Below are 24,663 nucleotides of genomic sequence, written 5' to 3' on the forward strand. Positions count from 1 at the left end.
CATTCTTGGAGAAGCTTCCATTGCAATTGGCCAAGAAGCTTCATCCATTTACCTAGAACTGGATCAGATTCAAATGTGAATCCTAAAGCCTTGTGCCAAAAATGAATCACAGACTTTAGATTGAGGCCACCAGGGCCATGTTTCAAAAAGCCTTCCACATGATTTCAATTCCATAGAACAGGGAAATCACCAGGTTCATGCCAAATACAGTGGCCTAGATAATGCCACAACTGGCGTATATCTGCCACCAAATTTTCGAAAGATCACCCAGTATTATTCTACCTTATAATAATTTTTTTAAAAAGCCATTCCAGAAATAATCCCTCCTGCCTCCAGAAAAATCCAAAGCCAGGAAGCATGAACTATTTAAAGGTTATCCATATAATGAGGATCAATTTGGCCATGACTTGTAAATGAAGATCATCCAACTGTTGAATTGTGTTTTCACTAACAATGTCTTTATCTTATCCAAGTCATTTCTCAAGGGCTTCCTGTTCCTTCATAGCCTTCCCAGAATAATGCCTTTTCCCATTTGATGATGAACAGCCTTGATACATTCCCCTACCCCTCACCCACTGTGGGCATTGCAGTCACCAAGGATTTCAGGGGCTTTCTCCCTCTCCAGCATAAAATATGCATATCTTGGATTTCATATTTAAGAGAGAAGGGCGGTTTGGGTCCCCCTGTCATATGCTCCACAGCACTTTGGATTTCCCCTTTAAAGTACTCATCACACTTCTAATTACTTGTTCAATGTCACTGGCTAATTACTTCTTCCCACATGTTCTCTATTAAGACTTAGAGGCCCTGAGCTCTGACAAGATAATGGTGTCTCCTCCAATACCAGATGGATTTTGAAATTAAAAGGAAACAAAACTGTCTACGTTGAAGAAAGCCAGTAAAGTGCCTATTTTTACCAATCCTGATTATTCAGCAACTATGATAGATTTATTTCGTAGTTTGTTGTGTAGCAGGATAGAGGTGGTATAAAAGAGACTGCATTGTTTAGGGTTCGCCAGAGAAGCAGAAGCAATGGGAATGTGGGGGTGCATGCGTGTGTGAGTGCATGTATGCACAGGTGCATGTAGGTGCATGTATGTGCATGTGTGTGCTCAGACCATTACTGGAATTCTATACTAGGGGAGTGTCGGAAGGTATGAAATGCCGAAAGTCATGGTACCAATTCAAGTCTGAATCTGAAGGCATCTTGGCCCATTCATTTATGGAGAAAGAAATGTTTCTTGCTACATTTCCTTCTGTTTAGGATTTCAGTGGATGCAATAAGGCTCACACGCAACAATGAGAACAATTATTTATGCAGTCTAGAAATTTGAATATCCATTCCATTTTGAAGCATCACCTATAAACGCACTGAGATAATATATTTAACTAAATATCTGGGTACCCCATAGTTCCATCAAGGAGATACATATAATTATCAGGTACTGCAGTAAAGCAAATTAACTTCTTCATCACTTTACATAGCTAACCATAGTTTTGGTTTGGGAACAAAGCACAGCTAAAATTTACAAAATGAAATGAATTCTGTATAGAGGACAATTTTATTAACTTTGGTCTTTATGTTGTTCAGAATCTGTTCGCAAGATCACAGATTTTTTTTTTTCTGCTTGCTCTAGTCTCCTGTTATTGTTTTATTCATTGATTGAATTCTTTACCTCCAAGGTTTCTGTTTGGAGTTCAGATTTTGTATTCACATCATGAACTATTTTCTTGCTTTCATTAAATTATATTATATTATTCTCTTGCTTTTATGAAATTATACATTATTCTATTATATTCTCATATATGGCTGTGTTTTCTTCAGATTATTTCCTTTTCAGGCAATATATTCATTTCCATTTCTTTGGGGAGATTTATTGGAAAATTTTTTGAAATCCTTCAGTTTTGTCAAGTGTCCTTGATTATTTGGGGGTTATTGGGGGGGCTCTTGTGTTCCTGCATTATGGTCTGCACATTTGTGGATGCTATCTCCTCTTCCACACGTCACATAGTCATTTTCATGGGAACGGACATGCAGCAGTGACGTGCCTGTGGGTGACCCTTGTGCAGGATGCACTAGCTCTGGTTCCATGGGCACAGGGGTATCCTCTGTATGCGGGGTCTTCAGTGATGATTATCATCAACAGTGACAGCACATGCTTCAGTGATCTTGGCTGAGGACTAGTGACAGTGGCTACACAGGTTGAGAAGGGCTTTAGGGATCTTTCTGGGGTGATTTTTTTCTCTCTCTCTCCCTTCACACTGTCTTGGTTGAAACAATTCTTCCCTGGTGTCAGATCTATCACAGGTAGAAGCTACCCCATATCCCTGAGATCCAGGGCACAGGTGCTTAGCAAAGCTATAGAACCAGATTCCTAGGCTTCGATTCTTGCATCTGGAACTTGAAGAACAAGTGTGCCTGCACAGAGCTCAAGTCAAATGGATAGACTTCTCAATGTCTGAGGAACTTTCTGGTCCCTCAGGCCCAGGTGAGTAGTCTGTACTTGTGATTTTGATCCTGAGAGTACGAACCAGAACTGGCATGACTCTGAAGAAAAAAAGGATATTACAGAGGTATGAATTAGGGAGCCAGGGGTCAGCTGTAATATTAAATCCTGTAGGAACCAGACACGATGGCAATTTGAGCATCAGGGGATGAATTATCTTACAGTGTGAGCCTGGACCCTAGGATGCTAGGACACAGAAGTAGCTCAGGTTCTTTGAAGCTAGGTGTAAAAGCTGCAAGTACCCAGTAATGGCAAGATGTCACTCTGTTGAGACAGCCCTACTGGGTAGGGGCAGCACAGCAATGAATCTACTCCGCCATGAGGCACTTACCTCATCAACTCCTGTGGCAAGGTGCTACTTCAGTTCTAGGCAGGTGGGGTTCTATGACAGTCTGAGCTGAAGGATGGAGGGGCAGAGCTCAGCCCCTAAAGCTCGGCCCCTAAAGGGAGAGTGCAGCATCACCCTTGGCTTTGATTGGGAACCACTGTACATTACCACTGCGTGTCACTAAATGGTGTGTACACAGTGTAGCAGAAGCTCTTGATCCTGGGGGGGGGGGGCTGTTACAGCAGTGTGGAACTGCAGTGGTGGCCCATTTCTCTGGTGAGCCAGACGTGGAAGGGCATGACTGATGGAGTGTACCAAAGACCCAAGGTCACTAGAGGTCAGGGTGCTACTTCACATGTGACTCAAGGGATATGACTATGACAGAAGGTCAGGGATCTGAGCCCCAAGAGGCAAGGTGCTACCCCAACCCAGCCCTAAGCGAAGGGTGCAACAGCACCCATCACGAAGGAATGGAGTGGTTCTGCAGTTGCCTTGAACTGTAGGTAAGAGGTAGAAGCAGCTCTGCTGGTGGGTGGATCATTGCCAGGTGGATGTGGGCAGCGGATCCTCAGGGAGGAGGGCTCAACGGCTGCTTCTGCTCAGAATAGGACATACTTTAGTAGTGGTTTAGTTTAAGATGATGCACAGCCGAAGTAGTACAGTTTCCATGGTCCCAACATGGGCTTAGCTTATGGCCTCTGGGGAAGTTCCTCCGCTGGGCTCAGAGGCTGAGAGGACACTGGGAACCTATAGTGACGACTACATGTGTCCACTGTGTCACATCCTCTCACTTGCCTTTTCCTTACCTGGAGATACCTCTCTTGGCTCCATCATGTTATCAGTTAGGGGAGTGGGTGGAAAGAGTCAAATGTTTCCTCTGTTCTATACAGCCATCTTGGGTTGTGTGCTTACCAGGATTACTCCATGGGTTGTTTTTGTTTTTTGTTTTTGGGTTTTTTTTTGTGTGCTGTTTTCTGAAGCTTTCCTTTAGTTAATTCAGTTGTTTGTTTACTGTTTGGTGTTTCTGTATAAAGAATGTTAAGCGCTTCTAGTCAACCATCTTGCTGCTGTTAAACTTAATTCTTCGGTCTTGGTCATAGTGTCCCTCATAGGGAATAATTAGTACATGATTAGGGTAGTCATAGCAGAAGATCACAATAGCCCAATACTATACCCTTATGAACATATAAGATAATGCTAAGTGAAATGAACTCCACGTTATGGAAACAAGTGTTATATCATTGTTGTAACTGTTTTCATCATGCCATGTGAAACTGTATCTTTTGGGGTTTTTTGTTTGTTTTGTTTCTCTCATATTCCTTTGCTGTGGTTGTACCCCTGCTATCACTGTATCTCATCTAAGTACCCTGGATACTGTACATGCGGGTGTTAGAACTATGGAAGGGAAAGGGAATATCAAAATTGAGAGATAAAGGATAAAAAGACAAACCATTCCAAAAGCAATACTTACAAAACTATTTGGTGTAAACCAACTGTACAACTCAGGAGGGAAAGAAGAAGAGGGGAGGGGAAGGAAATGAGGGAGGAGGTAACAAGTTGAACAGGAAATGTACCCACTGCCTTACATATGAAACCCCTCTGTTCTTCACTGTGACAAGAAACAAAAAAAATTTTTTAAAAAGAAAAGTCATGGTAGCTGACCCATTTTGTATGAGTCAAGATGGATTCTTAATAAATATCTGATAGAAGAGTAAGGCAGGGAGAGAGAAGAGAAGAGAAAAGCCATGGGGAGGAGAGAAGAGAAAGAGGAGATACAGAATGAGAAGGAAGGAGGGAGAAAAGACAGGCAGGTGAAAATAGGCTCAGATGGCAACTATCATTTTCCTGTAGAATAGGAGAGAGATGTGTTCACAGTAAACTCCCTGGTCTACTGTTAGAGCTCAAAGAATCATCTGTTTCATTATTGCTTAAATCTAGAATAAATGTTGCCATCATCCTTTTACAGAATTATGAACCGTGGCTTTATTTACTTACATGGCACCATTTTCGAATACATGACAGCCCATTGCTCATGTTGTCTTTGTCATGGAATTAGGGAAATAGAGCATAAGCTTTAAACTTGCAGCTGCCATCCAATAAATGAGAAGGTCCCACCTCTGCAGGAAGGGCTGTGATGTGTGACATTAGCTATTCAACAGTTAAACAGTTCTTGGGACTTCTGCATTCTGTCACCTTAGGAAATGAACAGCATTTGTGCTGACAGCTTTCCCCTTCCTCCCTTACCCTTTCTAATGAATCTATTCTACACCAAGGTATGCATTTAAATAGATTTTACACGCCATATCAAAACAACAATATTCACAGGACTTGTCACTAGAAAATTCCATGCAAATTATAAGGAATTTATACATTCAATACATTTAGCCAAAATGGAGCTTTTAAATGACATCAATCTTACAATGTGTCAACATACAGCAATGATATGCAGACCTTATTTTCTACTTTCTGATGATAAGAAGCAATAGTTTGCTTTTGTATAGCATCCAAATCCATCAAATAGGCACAAGGGAACCGATTCATTGCACAGGCTAAAGTTGAGAAAAAGGCAACCAAGAGGCCATGGGGGGTGGGGGTGGGGGGAGAGAAATCCTATATTTTTAGGTCCCTAGAACCTAATGTGACAAGGATATTATCACTAGAATCATGAAATCTTTTATAGAGATATTTTTCCCCTCTGCCCTGTTATTTTAATTTGTGCACAGATTTTCACACAGTCAATTTCCTCCTGCAAGGGCTTTTCACTAATAGAATTATTGTGTCTTAGCTCAAAATGGTCTTTGGTTCTTAGTCCACTGAGCTCAAAAGATTATTTTCTTGTGGTGGAGAGCTCTCCACACCGCCTGGGAGCTCACCATTATCCCACTGAGCACCCCGATCCCCTCCATCCTTCAAGAGGCTACACAGCTGGGCCCAGCATGAAAATGACAGCATTAAAGAGCTCCAAGAGTTTATTTTCCTCTGGCTGGGCATCTCGGTTGCTGGATTCCCATCAATGCCATCACAACACATGCCTTTCAATAAAAAGTGATCCTAACAGGATTAAATGTAATTTAGAGTCAATAAGGAAAAGTTTGCCATCGGGTGGAATTATAATAGACAGTAGGATCAGAAGGCGGTGAAACTGGAAAGTTTTCAGGGAGGCATTCTACTGTACAAAAATGAAACACAGAGGCGGGAAAAAAAATGTTTATTCTCTGCCAAACCTTAAGCCGGGTCTATCGTGCACACAAATCAATTCACAGTCTATTAAAGTAATAAGAACTGTGTATTCTAGTTTACAGGGAGGCACACACAGAGAGAGAAGGAGGCATTGGAGGGAAAGTTGAAAGCTCAATAATTTCACAACTCGTCTTCATTGCTCTCTGGAAGTAAAATGTTTGCCAGTACATCAACCTGAGCCCATAAAAGGAACACATTGTAGAATTATTTGATGTAGGACAATTCTTAAACAATTATGCAGTAGGCAGCTTTGAAAGTTAGTCACTCTTCTAGATTACACTTGGAGAAACTGAGGCATGAGGAATTTTGGTCCATTGCTTACTGTCACTTGGCTAGTAAATCATAAAACCAAGGTGATTACATACAGGTGAGACCCAGAGCTCACAGTCTTGACAGTGGAGCTTGCCTTTGTCTGATGCCAGATTAGCCAAGCAAGCAAAATCAGAAAAGCCAGTCAGTGTCTGGGTGATTCAGACAGACAACAGGAAAGCCTGTCAATATTCTCCTCGAGAAACACACCTCATAGGGGATCAGGAGGAACGAGTATGAGAAAGGGAACAAGACGAGAGAATATGATCAAAGAAAATTTCAAGAATAAAATATGTCACAATGAGCCAGATGCTCATGCCTCTAATCCAAACTATGCAGGAGGCTAGGATCTGAAGACTGAGGTTTCCAGTCAGGCTGAGCAGACAAATCTGAGAGACTCTCAACTCCAACTATCCAGCAAAAAAGGTAGAAGGCTCAAGTGGTAGTGTGTCAAGTGGTAGTGTGCTAGTTGAGTGAAAAAGCTAAAGATAAGTGTCAAGCCCTAAATTCAAGCCCTAGTACTAGCACAAAAAAGTCACACTAAAACCATTGCTTTGCACAGTTAATCTATACTAATAAAAATGTTTAAACACTCCTCACATCTCACAGCTAAGAATTACCTTTCCCCACAGCCTAGTTCTTAAACAACAGATCCCCTTCTTCCTTCCTTCCTTCCTTCCTTCCTTCCTTCCTTCCTTCCTTCCTTCCTTCCTTCCTTCCTTCCTTCCTTCCATCCTACTTCCTGTCTCTGAGTTCCATTCTCCTATCCTACTGCCATTACCCAGACTTCTAAAGGCCAGAGTCTGTATGTTAGAATTTCTCCTAATTGCATTCCTTAACCTCACCACGCTTTGGGCTCTACACTATGTCCCTCTCAGGACAGGTAGAGCCTAAAATATTGTGATGAGTAATGAATATGTGTTCTCCAGGTGAGGTGTCTAGCTGGTAATTAAACAGTATTAATTCCATCAGCTTTGATTTACATTCTGCACTCTCGGTAATGAGGCACAGTATTCTATTTTCTTTCTGCTTAGCACCAAGTAATAGAATTGGTATGCTTTAGGATTATCATATAAATCTACTTTTTGGTCAGTCGGTGTCAGGACTTTTTTTTCTCAGTATATTACAAATGTATTCATGATTCTCTAGTTTGTAAAAAAAAATTAAATCATTACAATCTACAGGCCAAATAGTAAGTCCCAGCATATAAAACCTTGAATGGCACTCCATTGATGAATACCAAGGTTGCTTCTTCCTTTACAACTGGCTTAATGAGAAGTCAAACCTTTCATTCAGGAAAGGGCTGAGGTGGGCATTTTCTCCTGGTGTTCTCAAGGGTTTGCACATCAAAGATGAGAGCGGCCCCCTGTCATACTATATAGGTTTCCAGCAATTCGGAAAACACTTGCCCTAAAATATAAACTATTGTTAGAAAACAAGTTTCTTAAAAAGTGATTCCCAGGGTATAAATAATATGGGTTCACACTGTCAAAAAATGTGTTTTTTAAGTAAAACGAGCAAGAAAGAAATAAAGAAGAAATGCAAGTTGATGTAATCCATCATTGCAATATCCAAGTTTCCCCTTAGATAAAACAGACATAAAGCATGTGCTTTACAAGCCTCCAGTGACCTTTGAGACATCTAAGTACAGTATGGATGGATTTTTAAGTATAATTAACAACTCCTCATTTTCCATTTTAAAGAATTCATGTTGTGTTTCCTTGACAGATTCAAGCCCATCAATCTTGTTCTCAAATGTTAATTCAAGCAATTAAAAATAGCATTAATTGAAATACTGCAGGGGCTGTCGGATTTAAGGTTGGAGAGGTTTGGGGGGGGGTTGTTTTTTTGTTTTTCTTCTTTGTTTCTTTGGTTCCCCCCCTTCACTTTGTGGTAATATTAATTTACAGGGCTGATTAGGGAAATCCCCTCTGTGTGATCTCTCTCTGTGATGCACTTGGTCTCTGAGACCCACCAGAGCATATCAGGAGGCAAAGGTAGAAGGAGGAAACCCGGGTGTCAGTACTGGGAAACTTGATTTCACCTGGTAGGCCAAATGCAACAGACTGCTTTATTTACAATCTGAATATTAATTTTCTGGTTTTGGTAACAAAAATACAACACTCATTTGTATTGTTGTAAAACTTGTAAATATGTGCTGTAGGAGAAGTAATCCTCAAAGCAGCATCCTAATTAAAAGGAAAACTCAGTTGTCTCATGATAATATATGAAGGCAGATAAATTGTAAATAAGATACATGGCTAAAAGTGAAAGAAAAATAAAGGCTGGGTAGGAGAGGAATGAATATAATTTGGAAATGTGCTTCTTAAATGACCCCAAATGGTAAGATAATGTCTCATTGAACAATAAAAATAACAAACCAGTGGCAAAGATATAATAGAATTTCCTGGGTATACCATTCTAATCTTAATATAATTTTCTCCTGTGCATTCATGTTCATTGAACTACGATGGCCATTTCTTAAGTTACCGGGAGTGTGTTCCTGGCTGTAAATAATTCTTTGATAATGAACATGAAAATGATCCAAAAATTGACCACAGTTTTACAAAGAAATGATGACACAGCATCTGCTCAGGAACCAAGTCTCATAAGAATGTCAAGAATGGGCAGGTTCCTTGGGAAGCAGGGAGAAAATGCAGAAACCTATCTTCCCCAGATCCTTCTGCATCAATAACTTCACTCCTGATTTCCTTGTTGCTGTCCTCAAAAAAAAAAAAAAAAAAAAAAAAAAAAAAAACAGTAGACTCCTCCAGCAACCCAGAATGTTGGGGCTTCAGAAGAGAGGTCAGAGGGCAAGCATGCAGGATCTAGTTAATAAGTACTAATGTGACTTGAGAAGGATGTCTGGCTGTCCAGCCTCAGTTTCTCAGTTTATGAAGTGGAATGACAATACTTAACTCTGAGCTTCAAGCCGGAGAACTGAGTGCATATTCCTTGAATGTGTGAAATGGTGCTCTGCACATACCGGAGGGCCTGAGGGGAAAAACAGAATCCAGAGGGAATTCTCTGTCCACTTCTCACCCCTACTTGGTCAAATTTCCAACTCCAGTCAACCCTGTACGCATCCCAGACATTTCAACAACAAATGTAATGAATCCCACCTTTGCTAACATTTTTGGTTGGTCATGTCATTCATAGATTTATTTTATGATACTCTAAAATCTAATTTTTAAAAATATTCATAATTAGAGACCAAGCTCTTCTCATCACTTGTACTTTTAATTTGTTGTCATTTTGCAAACGGAATCTATTATCCACTAAAGATCAACACCCAGATGCTTTCTCTGCCATTTAAAAACTTACTGCATTTTATTATTTATTATTTTTCTACAATTCCATTAGGTAAGGGAAAGAGCTTTTTGTTCAAAAACAAAATATACAGCAAATACAGCTACAAATACACTTTATTAAATATGAATTATCAATGGAATCCTTTGTTTATTAGAATGCATAAATACATAATTTGACTCTTGAATCTGTTTTTTAATGATAGATTTAATAGTAGGGAAAATGGGTCACACATTTATGGATCTACTAAGAACAATAGCTATGTAATCAGAATCAGTAGATTCACAGAAGTAGTATTGTAGTAATAAATGTTCTGCTGTTATGTCATAAGCATATTATCTATGCAAACCTAATATTCACTCTTTCTAGAAAAATCTCTGATTACTTGAGGTTTCCAGATCAATATGATTTTTTAATTAAATTTTATTGACAAGGTGATATACAGAGGGAGTACAATTACATAGTAAGGTAGTGAGTACATTTCTTGTCTTATTTTTTATACCCTCCCTCATTTTTCTTTCCCTTCCCTAGTTCAGAAGAGCATATAGAAAAATCACTTTCAGTTGCTTTGTATTACAATTTAAAAAAAAATCTCATTGATCACATTAGAAATAAAGGCCATCATTAATTCATTCACAGACTTGTATACTGAGATTTTGTCCCCACAGATCAGTTGGTAGAAAAGCAACTTGGATTTAGAAGAGATTATCACCTAAGTGTATTTCTTTTCCAGATAACAGAGGCTCCATTAAAAGGTGACATTTCCAGCATCCTCTCTAGAGAAGCCCTTCCAGGCCATTGTTTCTGATGACTTTCGCATACTCCTTGGCTGATCTGTAGGGGATGCGAGGTCTAGCAGGGTCTTCAAAGTCAATATGGAAGAGGCCAAATCGTCTGCTGTACCCATTGTTCCACTCAAAGTTATCCAGAAGAGACCACACACAATATACTTGAAGATTGACTTTATCAACATGGATGGCTGAAAGGGTTTTAAAAGAGAAATTACCATCTCTCAGGAAGTTTTGAGAGAACAAAGTCAACAACAATGATGAGCACTGGCAATGACTTTTTCCTACTCTAGTGGGAACCACGGTGGAAATAGGCCAACCTACTCTCCATTTTCTTTTCCACACATAACAGCAAATAGCATGGAAGGTGATGCATCTGTTATTTGGTCTGCTGTAGTCATTACACTGAGTACACTTACATCTTCCAGTGAGCATCATGTGGTATATATCCAGAAAAAAATATGCAATTTTTATTTATCAACTAAACAATCTCCTTTTCCATGTTCTGTCTTAAACAACAATTTTATTCTAGTTATGGTATGATTTGTTCATTTTTGGCATATTTTATTCATCAAATCATTAATTCATGGGTACACATACTCACACATACATATTTTTCCATAGTATCTAAAGATGTGTTCAGTTAAGACACCATCTAATATCTCAATATCCCATCCAATAGCCCCAAAATTCTACTGGGAAAAGGAAAGATGTTGTAGCAGCATGCCTAGATGTTTACCTTGTATCCCCATGACCAAACTGATATGTCTTACATGTCGGGGTTTTTAGCCCCCCACCCCCTCCCCTGACCCTCGGGAGAGTAGAGAAGGCACGCCCCTACCAGAGGAGCCAAGGAAGGAGAAGGGTCAGCAGACCACCCGCCCCCAGCCCTCCCTCACCGGAGGACAATCAGACAGCCTGGGAGTCAAGTCGGTGCAAGATCTCGTTTACTGGGGAAGTACATGCCACTAATATAAGGCACAGGAGCCAATCAGGTCTAAGATCGGCAGGAAGGGGAGGGATGAGCTGTCCATCAAGGGTGGAAGAGCCAGGCATCACAGCCCACAGAACCGCATCCGGGTTATCACCAAAGACACTTGTAGCAGCTGCTACATTGTTGTTAGGCGCTGCCATCTTAGCCACACATGGCCCCAAAACTGAGAAACAGGCGGGGCCAGCTAGTTGACTTCCAGGTATACCCCACATTACAGAATTGAAAAATAAAAAGGGTCAATACACAGCTCTGGCTATGCCTGTATTCCTGTGTTGTTGATAACTAAACTTGTATTTTCATATGCCATAAAAAGTGAGGGATCGATTTCTTGTCTTTTCATGTATGATCCTTAATCCCATTCATAATGATTCTCTTTTTGGGATTTAATTACCTCCCAAAGACGGCATCTCCTGATATACCAACAGCAGGCTAGGATAGCAACATGAGTTTTGGTAAAAGCCAGCGATTCATTCTGTAGCATGTTCCATGTGCCCCATATCTAAATTAAGTACTTAAACCCTTTAGTATTTAATTGGGCTTAGTGGTATATGCCTGTAATTCCAGCAATTTTGTAAAATTATGATTTGAGGCCAGCTCAGAGAAAAAAGTAAGGAAGATATTCAGTTTAGTCAAGATGACCAGTGTCGTGATACATGCCTGTGATCCCAAATAAGGGAAACAAATAGGCAGGGGAATCATAACCTGAGCCAAAAATAAATAAACCAACAAACCAATAAATAAATAAGAGTGAAACCTTATCTAAAAAGTGCCAAAGCAAAACAGGACTGGAAGTATGGTTCAAGTGATAGGTAGAGTGCCTATTTAGCAAACAACAAGCATGCAGCCCTCTGTTCAAACCCTAGGACTACAGAAGAAAAGAAAAGGAACAAACCAAAGAAATGGATCATTTCCTGCAAAATTGAACAAACACAATATTCTAAATAATTTCATTTGTGGATGTCTCAAAGCTCATCCACACACTCCATGTTAAGACACCAAAGTGTAGAGAATTCTCTAAATAATTTTACAATGATTTTCACTACTCTAGTCAGGGAATTGAGCTTGTTTTTATTAGCAATTTAAGTTCAGCAAAACTCTGAGGTTGAGTGATTCTTTGCATTGAATATTTTCTTTCTTAAAACCAGAATAAATAAATCCATTCTATAGAATGCTCTAATACCCATTCCTTGGTGCCAAAATCAAGTGAAAAGCAGGTTTGTTTTAGCAGACAGTAATATTCCTAAATAAACTGAGTGCAGTAAACATTTGTGTAATAAATCAAATTGTAATCCTACTCCAGATTGTTTTCAACCAAGATGACTCCTGCAGCTATAAACATTCTGCAAGGTAAGATAGACTACATTTTTTCTTTGGTATCAATCTATATTTTTTTTAGATCTCTTGAAAGTACTAATATTATACTCACATTCTTCAACACATTTGGCCATTTCCAAATACTTATGAAACTTTCTTGGTGGCAGGGATTGTGGATATTCCACAGGCATAAGTTCCTGCCTGGTTAGTTGACACATAATCTTCTGCATTGGTATAGGGAGACAAGTAATGATGGCCATTTGCTTAGAGCGTGCCTTACAAAAGTGTCCTAAGAGAGAAATTAAGCCAAACTGGATCTGCTCCTTTTAAATTAAGTGTTGTTAGGAAATGAAGAATATAGTATTTACACACATTAAGCTTTGTAGGAATAAAGCTATTTACAAGATATGCTTTCTCCCATCCATTCACATTTGTATGTATGTCTCCTCCTTCTCCCCACACTTTATCAACCATAATCTGGAAAACAGAATTTTCTTTTAACAATTTCTTTTTAGTAATCTAATTTAAGAATGGCATATCTCTGAGTATCAAAATAACCAAAGCCAAATAACAGATTCAAAAGCAATAATCTCTTTTGTGTAGTAATTCAATCAGGGAGTATGTGAGAATCTGCATATTTTCTTTCCCACTTGCAGAACTTCCTTTCAACAAGAAAGCCTGCCAGGTACAAAGCCAAACAGCTTCTGAAAACACACAGTCCCACCAACCATGTACAAAAGGATTGATTCACATGCTAAACCAAGGGGATAAAAATAAGGCCCTGCCTACTTGGAAGGGAACAAAAGGGAAATCTTGACAATTTCATTGTTAACTGCCAGGAGTTCAGCAGCAAGCACTGGACTCCCTGAGTGAGGTTGGTGGATTCCTCTGTATGTTCACTACAGAGACCTTCCAGGAGAGAATTACCTAGTTAGAGCCGAAGAACTATCATGCCAGAATCTTTCTTGCTGTGCCTTCATGGGGGGAAAAAAAATGCAAAACAACACTGGAACCTACACGTCTCTCCTTTTCCAATCTCCTCAGGAGCAGAAAGAGACTATCATCACATTTCTTGTCACCATGATTTATGAGGTCCCAAATCTTGGCAAGGGAAGACACTTCTGAGAGCTCACTTTCTCTCTTTAACCAGAGTTGGAGGCAAAATCAGCCTAGACCAACAGGACTTTGGATGGGGAGAGACTACAAGGATGAAAAATGGTACCCATCGTAGAGACTGCATGTAAATTTGGACCTCAAGCCTATGGGAAGGGTATAACAGACAGCAGGTGGGATGAATAGATTCAAGAAGAAAAATTGTTAAGCCTCCTTCCAGTCAGGCTGTTTTGATTAAAGTATTCCATGCTACTCTACATACTCATACACATGTCTGCACACACTCAATAATTACCACAGCAGCATGCACACATAGGCAGTCTGCACAAGCTGAAAAAGACAGGTGATACAACCTTAACCATAAGACCACTCTCACATCTCACAAGAGCTAGGAGCTAGTGAAAGAGGCTCGTAAAGTCACTTCCATTTAGTTACTTCTGGAATTCACAGAACTCACTGACAGCTGATATGGTCTTGGGAATAGCTAGTACAAGCAAAGACAGTCAGTACTACCACCCAAGAAAGAGATGCATAGGAAAGAGTCTGAAAATTTCTACATACAAAGCTTTGTTTTTCCATTCTTCCTTGACCCTTCTGGCATTAACATGGAACAGAAACAAAGTACTGTCGGCCCTGCTAGCACAGCTGAGCTTTGGTGTCCAGAAATTTCGCTACATTCCAAAAGCCTGGTCAATTGGCATTCACCTATGGGAATAAAGTCAGTTTTCTAGGCAGCCTATCCCAAGCTACCTGAAAAGCTCATATCAAACCGGATGATTATCCTTTCTAGTGTGAAAAGACCCCATTCTTACCAAGTATAGTAGGAAGCTGAAAGCACTGGCCAAAAAACAAATTCTTAGGGCAAAAGGAAATGTTTTATTACTGTACCTGTTTTCATACTGAAACACACTCATTTTTTAGACATTTATTGTTTCATAATACTAGGAATAGTCTTCAACTTACTAGTTTATGAGATACTATAATTATGTGTTTATCAAACTTTAAAAAAATCCAGAAATGGAGAGTTCAGCATCACTGAGATTTATTTCTTACAATTTATACAAAAAAAAAAGAGATTGCCTTTTTCTAGGAATTGTCTCGGACTTACAGAGGATACCCATGAATGTGGCAAAACTATGAGATTATCAAAAAAACACTAATCCACAAAGCTAAGCTCCCATGACAAGAATCACTGGAGAGGTACAAGACAATACAAAAGGCAGCAGCCTCACAAAAGAAACTGGAGAGCAGTAAAGCACCAGAAATGAGTCAGAAGCAAAACTACAGGATTCTCGACTTCTACTCTCTATTCCAGTATATCCTCCTGAGGAAAAAAAGCAAAATATACTGAATAAAAGTTTTGAATAAAACATTCCAAAATTTAAGAAAGCTGACAAGATAGAAATTTCCAGGTCAAAATGAAAGCAGAAAATAAAACTGTTAGCTATGGCAAGTACTCTTTCCTGATGAGATTTTCCAGTCTGAAGAAATCGGGGAATGTTTCAGATTTCTGAGATGAAGGTAAGTGTGAAAAGTTAGATGTAAGGCCCAAGTATGAGGTCTAGCTTGAGAACCAGAAAACTAAAACCAAAAAGACTGAACTGTCAGGGTAAATGTAAGAGTGGCCAGAAGCAAGCTAAAGATTGAAAAGTGAAGTATTTGAGTCACCTTGTTGTTCAGAAGTTATCATGTCTGGATTTTAAATGCAGTTGATTATAGACTGGTAACACCTGAGACCATTAAAGTAGGTGAGACACATTCAAATGTTTTTTGAATGGAGATATCTATAGTCTAGATGTCTAATTATTATTATAAGTATTTTCTATATAATCACAGTATATAAACATAACCACAGATACATGCAAAATAGCTTGAATTAAAATAAATCAATGGACTAAGATCCCAGTTATTACAAGTACCATACAGACTGGTGCATACAATAACCATGTTTATTATGTTTAAAGCATGGAAACAGGGGCTGGGGATATGGCCTAGTGGCAAGAGTGCTTGCCTCGTATACATGAGGCCCTGGGTTCAATTCCCCAGCACCACATATACACAAAATGGCCAGAAGGGGCGCTGTGGCTCAAGTGGCAGAGTGCTAGCCTTGAGCAAGAAGAAGCCAGGGACAGTGCTCAGGCCCTGAGTCCAAGCCCCAGGACTGGCCAAAAAATAAATAAATAAATAAAATTAAAAAAATTTTAAAAAAGCATGGAAACAAACTTGAAACATCTTAGGAAGCAGTAAATCTGAAGAAGCATTTGAGAACGGGATCTCTGTGGGTTTGGCTTTTAATCCCTGATTCATTCGTTGTTAAATTTAAGGAGAGGCTTGTTTCTCATAGACACAACTGAGTCATGGATACCTACTCCTCTGGATGATGAAAAGATTCCATGAAATAACATGAATTATATATAGTTCTCAGCCCGTGATATGTTTCTATCACTTTTCTCTCTTGTTGCTCCTTGGGCAACTGCAGAATCCAAGGTAAAAGAATATACTTACAAGAAAAAAGACAGAGACGTGACAAAGGTGGCTCAAATTTGTAACCTAGCTACTTTAGAGGCTGACAAAAGAAGGGTCTCAGTTCTAGACCAGCCTGAGCAACAAAAGATCAGGAGATCTCATCTCCAGAGAAAAAGTTGGTAGGATAGCATATGCCTATCATCACAGCTAAAGTAGGAAAAACAAATAGGAGGATAGTAGTATAGACCAGCTATGGCAAAAAGCAAAACCTTACCACAAAAACAACCAGACCCAATGTGCTGGAGTCATAACTCAAGTGGTAGAGCCCTTGACTAGCAGAGATAAAGCCTTGCGCTCAATCCAGACTACTGAAAAGCAGGAGGAGAGGAAGAAGGAGGAAAAGGTGGAGGAGGAGCATGAGTCTGAGTATGTGAGGATGCACCTACATCATAAAGAAAGACCCATCAGAAAAAGCCAAACCGGACAGCACTTTAATCTTGCATTTCTAACCCCCAAAATTCAAAGAACATAAATCTCTTTGGCTCAAACCACCTCCACAGTAGCATTTTATTACAGCAGCCTAGAAAACTAGTATGATTTAGAATCCGTTTTTAATAAAAAAAAAATTAGAGTGATTTTTCTACTCAACCAACTCCAAGACTCTATCTAAGTCTGCAGTATGCTCTAGCAGACTACTGGTTGGTTTACTGTAGTTTTTCTAGCTCCAGATGCCTCCTTCCTGTGGCTTATAATTGTCAGAGAATATCAGCCTCTCACCCTAGCAATTCTAGCTAGGAAGCTCTATGCTAGGAGACATGGGGATGGCTAAGGCAGACCACACCACTTTTCAGAAATGGGTCAATACTGAGAGATTGCTGAGCCCATTGGCTGGTTAATGTCTAATTTCATGCCTATGGAATCAGGGGAAAAAAATCCTCTCAATTTACCATGTGAGGTAGGTTAAGTGGTTATTTAAATGGTTAAATGATCATAGGCAAATGTGGTCTGACTTAAAAAAAAAAAACAAAACAGATTTTGTAAGCATAATCCAGTTAAAAATCTCAACATGACCGTCCTGGATAATGGTGAGCCCTAAGCATACCCTTCCAAGAAGAAAAAGGGAGAAGTCACAACAGGAAGAAAACAATGTGAAGACAGAGGAAGGATATATTCATACCAAGGAAGGCCAAGGATTGTCATTAGCCACCAGAAACCAATTGACAAGGAAGGAGCAAATTCTCTCTACCACCTTGGGAAAGAACCAATTCAATCCTGATGACACCTTAATTGTAGATTTCTGGCCTCTACAACTGTGAGAGAATATTTTTTTCTGTTGCCTTAAGTCACAAGGTTTGCACTAATTTGTTACGGCAGCCACAGGAAACTAATGCACCGTGCTTTTTCTGTGTGGTTGCCAATTGGACTCTGAGTCCCAAACCACCCACCTGATCTTGCTGGGGGCTTATGAGAATCTCTCTTGAAGTATGTCGAAGCCAGAGAGAAAACCTTCTGGGGACACAGTTTGAAGCCGATTTTCTGGCAATTGCCCCCACACTAACTTTGAAAATGTGTTTTTACTGAGTGGCTGAAATGCACACATGCATTGCAATCAGAGAACATCTTTAGCTGGATAAATGTTCCCACAAGAGGACTAGTACAACGGCTGTTTCCCCTTCCTTTGGAAAAAGCAAAATAAAACAACATCAGGAAGATCTAAACATAGAAAATGCACAATAAGCCCCCTCCACACACCAGCTGAATACCAGTGACTGGCCATCATCTGGGACACTGACCAGCTAATCCCAAGACAGGAGGACCCACCTGCAGATAGGGGCTCTTGGGAGCAAAAACTAGGGCTCTCTGAAAAGAGAGTCTTTGAATATCAAAGTTAATTTTTAAATATTTTATAAGAAAATGCCAATTAACCAGAAATGAGCTCCACAGATTTCTTAATTAACTATATTATTTCTCCTCTTTATATTGCACTTTGGAAAAAAAAAAAAAAAGAAAGGCCGCAAATAGCAAGCTATTGAAAGAGACCATATAAAAATATCTTAATTGTAAAGCTGATCAGACTAGGAATGTGCCTGTGTCATCTTCTGTAATTTCTTCATCTTTATTACTTGCACAGTTACTACTGCTCAGCAGAGAAGTTCTTATCGTGCATATCAAAGTGCTTCCTACCCAGGGAAGCTATCTTCCACCAGAATTCCTTTACTTCATTCTCTCCCTTTTGCTCTCCTTTCCTGCCTTGCTTTACTTCTGTGACCCACATTCCCCATCTAGAATAATATCTTTGGATTGTGATATGTATTGAATAAATTAATATCTATAAATCTCTATGAATAATGCATATTTCATAGTAAACATTCAACACACACTGCTTCATGGCTACAGCTGCCTTGGAAGGTAATGAACGAAGTCCCTTTCAGCTCTTTCTCCCATCTGGGTACCAACAGCTTTCTTAGTTTGCAGAGTCATCACAAGGCACTCGGTGCTGAGAAGCAGAGCAATCAGGGCACTGGGAGAAAGCACGATAGTTGAGATGGTATTAAGGTCTGTGTGTATGAGCCAATTGTGGGTCATGACAAATAGTGAAAATACGGAATTTAGGACATGTCCAGGATACCCAGATATGGCTAAAGTCCCAAAGTTCAGTTGGCTGGGCAGTGGAAAGGGCACCTCATGCAAAGTTCCTGGAACCTATACCACATCTACCTTACATTTATTAGACAAATATGTGCCACGAGGAAAATGGGGAGTAAAATGAAAGACGCCTCTTTTGTCATAATTATAGGCTATGTGAAAGATAGAACTTTATCAATTGTTTACACTGTGAGCATTTAATTAGAGTCGAAGAAAAGTAGAATAAAAACAACAATTTGTTACATAGTGTTTACTAAGCACTTGGATATCATTTCAAGAAGTTAATGGCTGCAGTAAATCATTTCATCTTTGCAATCAACCAAAGAGACATATAGACAGACATAAATAGGCATTACATAGATAATATATCTATCTATCTAACTAGATAGATATATTAATTATTATCACTGGCCTCATTTTATAAATAAGGCCTTTGATGACCAGAAATAGTAGGTAAACTTGGTGAATTTATAAAGCAATTAAGTAGGTGAGTTGAGATCAAAATTCAGCAAAGCAAGTAACAGAGGCTCCATACCCAGCTTCTATAGTCTCCTAAGTCTTACATACATAGTCTAGTAGAAGATCATCTGTGACCATCAACAAGCAGGACAAAAAGGCTAAAGAAGCAGTTTCTACAATGAAACTGAGTCTAAGAATCTAAGGATGTTGGAGTTGACTAGTATTCTCAGCCAGGGTCCTTTCTTAGTTGTAACAGAACCTTATTTTGGCCAAAGAAATTGAATTGAATGAAGCTTTTGGAACAGCCCTCATAAGCATACCACACAACCATTTCTTATAAATGGTCTCAACTGCTATGGCTCAATGGGAATGAAAGGCTAAAATCCATCTTTCTTGAAATTCCAGAAGCCACCAGTGTATTAGCGTCTTCTGTACCAGAAACAACTGTCAAAATCTGGGGGTCTCTGCTACCATGTTTATAAGTATAACAGACACTGCCTTTTTCAGGCTATTTACCTTTGAACTCAATTCTCACACGGATAATGTAACTGCTGAAGCATAAGAGACCTCTACCATGGTGAGACAAGACTCCTAAGTCTAGGCATTCCTCAATGTGAACAAGCCAATTCAACAAGTGCTGGGTATCCAGAAAACATGGCAGATGTCCCTGAACTAGAGGAAGATAGATATGAGCAGGCCAGGAAAACTGGCAACATAGGAGAACTCAAATAGTAGAAAGGTTCATGGCACAGAAAAGGACCTTGGAGAGGACATTTCAGGAGGATAATGAAGAATGGGGAGGGAAAAATCACAGGGAGCTACTAAGGTCTAAGTTCTTAAGAGTCCTGATTTTTACTACAGCATCAATGAAAATGTCTTTGCAAGATTTAAGGAGTGGAGCAATAGCTAATTTGTGTTCTTAAATATGACTGTGACTTCTATGGAGAATATATTTGAATTTTACAAGAATAGAACTGGGAAGAGCATGCAGTAGTGACAGCAATGAGTCATGAGGAGGCGACAGAGGGTATTCTATGGGGACATAAAGATGGGGAGAACCAGATTGACTCAAAACACTCCAACAAAGTCAACAGGATTTAACAATTCATTGGACTATAAGCAGAGAAGGAGCTAATAAGGCGAGGTTAGCACCATTTAATTGATAATGGTGACAAGCTAGGAAACAGTCAACACAGACAACTTTTGGCAGGAAAGATAATGAACAAATGAGAGGTGAACACATGGTCACTGGATAAACAGATAAGGACCTCCAGGTAGATTCTGAGATGGCGATGTAAATGTAATTCTCACATAGAGTTGGCGTTTGAGTAGAAATTGAAAAATAAGAAGAAAAAAAAAAACACCATTGGTGTCAGCTTTACATTCCAACATTTATAGATAGCCAAGAACGAAAGGGGTGGGGAGCAGAAAAGTCCATATCAGAGAACATACTTTTTGTGGATGTAATTTTACCAAAAAAAAAATCACACAACCAGAAATGGACAATTTGGAAATGGAACTTAAGGCTGCATGAATCAATTTTTTATGATTTTTTTCTGTCTGTATAACTAAAGTAAAATTTCAAATTGACACCAGAAAGATTATGACATGTCTAGAGTCAAAGCCACTATGGGAAGGGCACTGTCAGACCAGGAATTTTGCTAGACAAATAGACCTAATTATGATGTGGAGCACATTGATAATGTTGAATCATTTTAAGTTAGAGAGAAGGAAAATTTTTTAAGATTTTTTTTATCCAAGATGGCAAAATTCAACTCTGTTTCTGACTTGTCCACACAAGCAAGAAAATGTTTGGAACTAAATCTTGCAATAGCATCATCTCACTGCCGTGTTAGATGTAAGATTCCAGATTCTTTTCTGCAACCACTAGATTTTAGTACCAGTCTCTTCCCAGCTACCAGGATTCCTATCTTCATTGAACAAATGCTGGTCAAGTCATATCGAATGCCCCCTTAAGAAGCCTAATGTTAGGAACAAAGGGGGAGTATGTGTAGCAATATTGTCACCATGCTACCACCAAAAGAATGCTCCAAGTACCTGTGTCGAGGAGCCGTTATGGTTACTGGAGTTGGCAGACATAGAAAAGTGAACAGCTGATTGCTAAGACCAAGAACAATGTCATGTCCTTAAAATGCTACTGGGTAAGTTTCATATTGCTGGCACCATGTTCAAAGCCCAGGTGGGCACACTTCACCCAAACTGCCTGTCCTTGCCTAACACACAAGTCTCACTAGTCTGCCTATTAAGGACAAGAAAGGACACTTCTTGGTGCTATGGCCACAAGCTGTTCTGAGAAGACACTTTGCTCAGCTAGGAAGTGAGGCAGGGCTTGTTTCCGAGAGCCACAGAAAATAAGTAATCATGCACAGCAGATTTGATCTGATAGGCCTCTGACAGCTGCTCCAAGATGTGGGTCCTTACAAGCCCATCTTTCAACGATGAACTGACCCAAAGATTCAGGAGCACTCCAGACAGGACCATATGGCCTGGAATAAAAACATATTTCAAACTCTGTTTATTATGCATATCTTTCAAAGGTTCACTACTCTGTGATGAAACATTGCACCTGTAAGGCTTTAATAAGCTTCCCAAGCAAGTACAATTATAAAATCACAGGCACCTGAAGAATTTGTCTTCCCTTATACTTAGACGTCCACTGCCCACTGATGCCTGGTCTCATTCCTTTTAATTACATGGCTTTGCAATATGTTTTGGGCTACAATCAATACTTATCCAGGAAATAAAACTCCTTATAGACCCCAGAATGAAGGCCATGATATATTTATTCTCCTAAACTTTGGGGATCCAATATTATTGCATACAAAACTCACCAGTCTGTCCAAAGAAAACCCAAAAAGATGCAATTCAATCATGCAGTCCTGCAAAGATAGGACAATATTTGACATGAATTGAGACTGACCATCACTCATCAACAAGATAAGAATAGATTTTCTTCGTAAGTCAGTCCAGGGACTCCACATCTGGTGCAAATATTTGAGAAGCACAGTATGACCCATTCACATAATGACTATCCACCATGTAGCTATTGTGTGCCAGACACCAGGCTGGATGCGGTGATAGAGAGATGAACACACATAGCCACATAGCATTGGCCTTTGGGAGTTGATTGTCTCTTTGGGGAGATGGTGCCAAAAAGACTGGCTTGTGAATTCAGGGAGACATAAGCCATAAATGACATCGGATCAACAAAGCTTTAATCATCCCAGGAAGGCCAGGAATAATATTTCAGAGGAAAAGACATCTCACCAGAAGCTTAAATAAAAATTCGCCATCTGACCTGCAAGGGTAGCTCTGTGACATATGGTGGGAACTTGATTCATGTGTCATCTACACTAGCCTCTCCAAATACTCAGAGCACTGTGACATACCTTGAGGCTCCAAATCATTGTTCCTTCTCTGTCTCTAATTAGCTTGCATATGAGCAAGGCATGTTTGTCTGAGATGATTCATATGATGAGATTGCTGGCTTGGCTGTATGACAATCACAGATCCAGTAGCATTAGAATATCTGTCTCTAGGCTTGTCCCCATATACTTTCTGTGAAATTTGGGACCCCTCTACTCAACACATTACAGAGCGGTACCTCTTGGGATTTTAGGAATGTCATTTCTATGACCTGACTTGCCCTCGTTTTTATGCAGGAAAGTAGTAGATGAATGAATCTTGCCTGCTCAGATTCTTTTTCCCCTTAAGTCCACAGTTCAACATCAAAACAGTTTTTAATCAAAGAATGATTATACCATTCTTGGCCTCCAAAGCAAATGTAAGACCAATTGTGTATAGGAAGTGAACATTTTAACTATGAAACCTGTTAGACTAGGAGACACATGAAGGAAATAGTAGCTACTGCTTCCTAGAAGCACAATCTCTGATATAAAAAAGATGAGTTTCTTTGATGAAGGTTTATTATTTGGCAAGGGCATTGAGAAATAGGAAGGGAGGAAGGAAAAGCATGGAGAGAAAAACAAAAAAGGGAAGGTTAGAGGGAGAGAGAAACATCTATTAACCCAATTAACAGTGCCTCTGAACTATTTTTATCTCCCCGATCTCAAAAAGAAATGTTGCTAGGGAATTATCTTTTCAGTCTTGTTCAGCCTTAAAGAGAACAGCAAAGAGTTACCAACGATGGCACCTTATATCTCCCCCCCCACACACACACACACAAAAGAACAGCTATTGTTTATTGCTAAAAGCCATATTGTTCACAATATCCCTTAAAGATTGATGCTGCTGTGCCCATTATGTAAACACAGACAGAGAAGTTCAGAGAAAGCAAATGTGCTCCAGGTGGTTCAGAAAACAGGAACCAGCCATCTGCCTCCAAAGTCTATGCTCTTTCCCAGACACCATCTTCCCTTTTTCCTCATTAATCCTTGTGAGGGTTCACAGCCCTGCTGAGGACATAGACTAGCCATTATTCTCTCTACTTTATTTTGGCATTGGAAGTCTCTTGACCACAGCCCTGCAGGTGGCCACAACAGATGGGAGTGACACAGGAATCTGCACAGGTGCCTTGCACAAGGCGTGCAACTGACATTGCTATGGCCAAGAAATGTCTCTTTATTTGGCCTGGCTGTCTTTCGTGTATTAGCTCTCCTTCTCTGGTTTGTGCATTAAAAATACAACAATGTCTCTTAGATGCATTTGCAGAAAGACTAGAGAACGTGCAGGCAAAAGGAGAATCCGACAAGCAGAGTTTCAGTCTTCTGACTCATTCAATCTATGACTGAAACCATGAACTCCATTGTATGAACACATAAATACTGACTTTATTCAGGTTATAATAAATCTACTATTAGGAGCTACTTCGTTAAGATCAAAGAGTCCCACAGACCCATCTTCTATGCCCCTCACTTTACATGGGTCTTCTCCAAGCGCAATTGACTTGAATGAAGAATAGGTGAATTACTTTCATTTTGGATTTTTAAAAATGGTATAAATTCACATTTGCAGACTGCCAAGTACTGTTTGAGAGATTTCATATGACATTTCATTTCTTCTATCTAACAGTCTTCTAAAGTAGATACTATCACTGATCCTATTTTATAAGATGAGAAAATGGAAGCATAGACAGGCTATGTTATTTGCCCAAGGCCATGCACTGGATGAAAAATCTGTAGTGTGGTCTCTTGCTGAGAAGTAGAGTGG

The 24,663-nt window shown here is 39.6% G+C and overlaps 1 protein-coding gene and 1 long non-coding RNA gene across 2 annotated transcripts in view; one reads left to right on the plus strand and one right to left on the minus strand.

The window, feature by feature from the left end:
* The first annotated feature begins 2,982 nt into the window (after positions 1–2,982).
* Positions 2,983–15,731, plus strand: LOC125364724. Its single transcript, XR_007213563.1, has 3 exons — positions 2,983–2,994; positions 4,699–4,700; positions 15,474–15,731. It is a non-coding gene; the product is annotated as an uncharacterized LOC125364724 (long non-coding RNA).
* The window catches only part of LOC125364721 (cytosolic beta-glucosidase), a 100,646-nt gene continuing 86,226 nt past the window's right edge, over positions 10,244–24,663 (minus strand). The window contains exon 5 of the mRNA XM_048364365.1: positions 10,244–10,672. Within this exon, the coding sequence (XP_048220322.1) occupies positions 10,470–10,672 (203 nt within the window). The 3' untranslated portion in view covers positions 10,244–10,469. The remainder of the gene's footprint in view (positions 10,673–24,663) is intronic.

The sequence above is a fragment of the Perognathus longimembris genome, chromosome 16 (genome assembly GCF_023159225.1).
Source record: "Perognathus longimembris pacificus isolate PPM17 chromosome 16, ASM2315922v1, whole genome shotgun sequence".
In the NCBI taxonomy this organism is placed as follows: domain Eukaryota; kingdom Metazoa; phylum Chordata; class Mammalia; order Rodentia; family Heteromyidae; genus Perognathus; species Perognathus longimembris.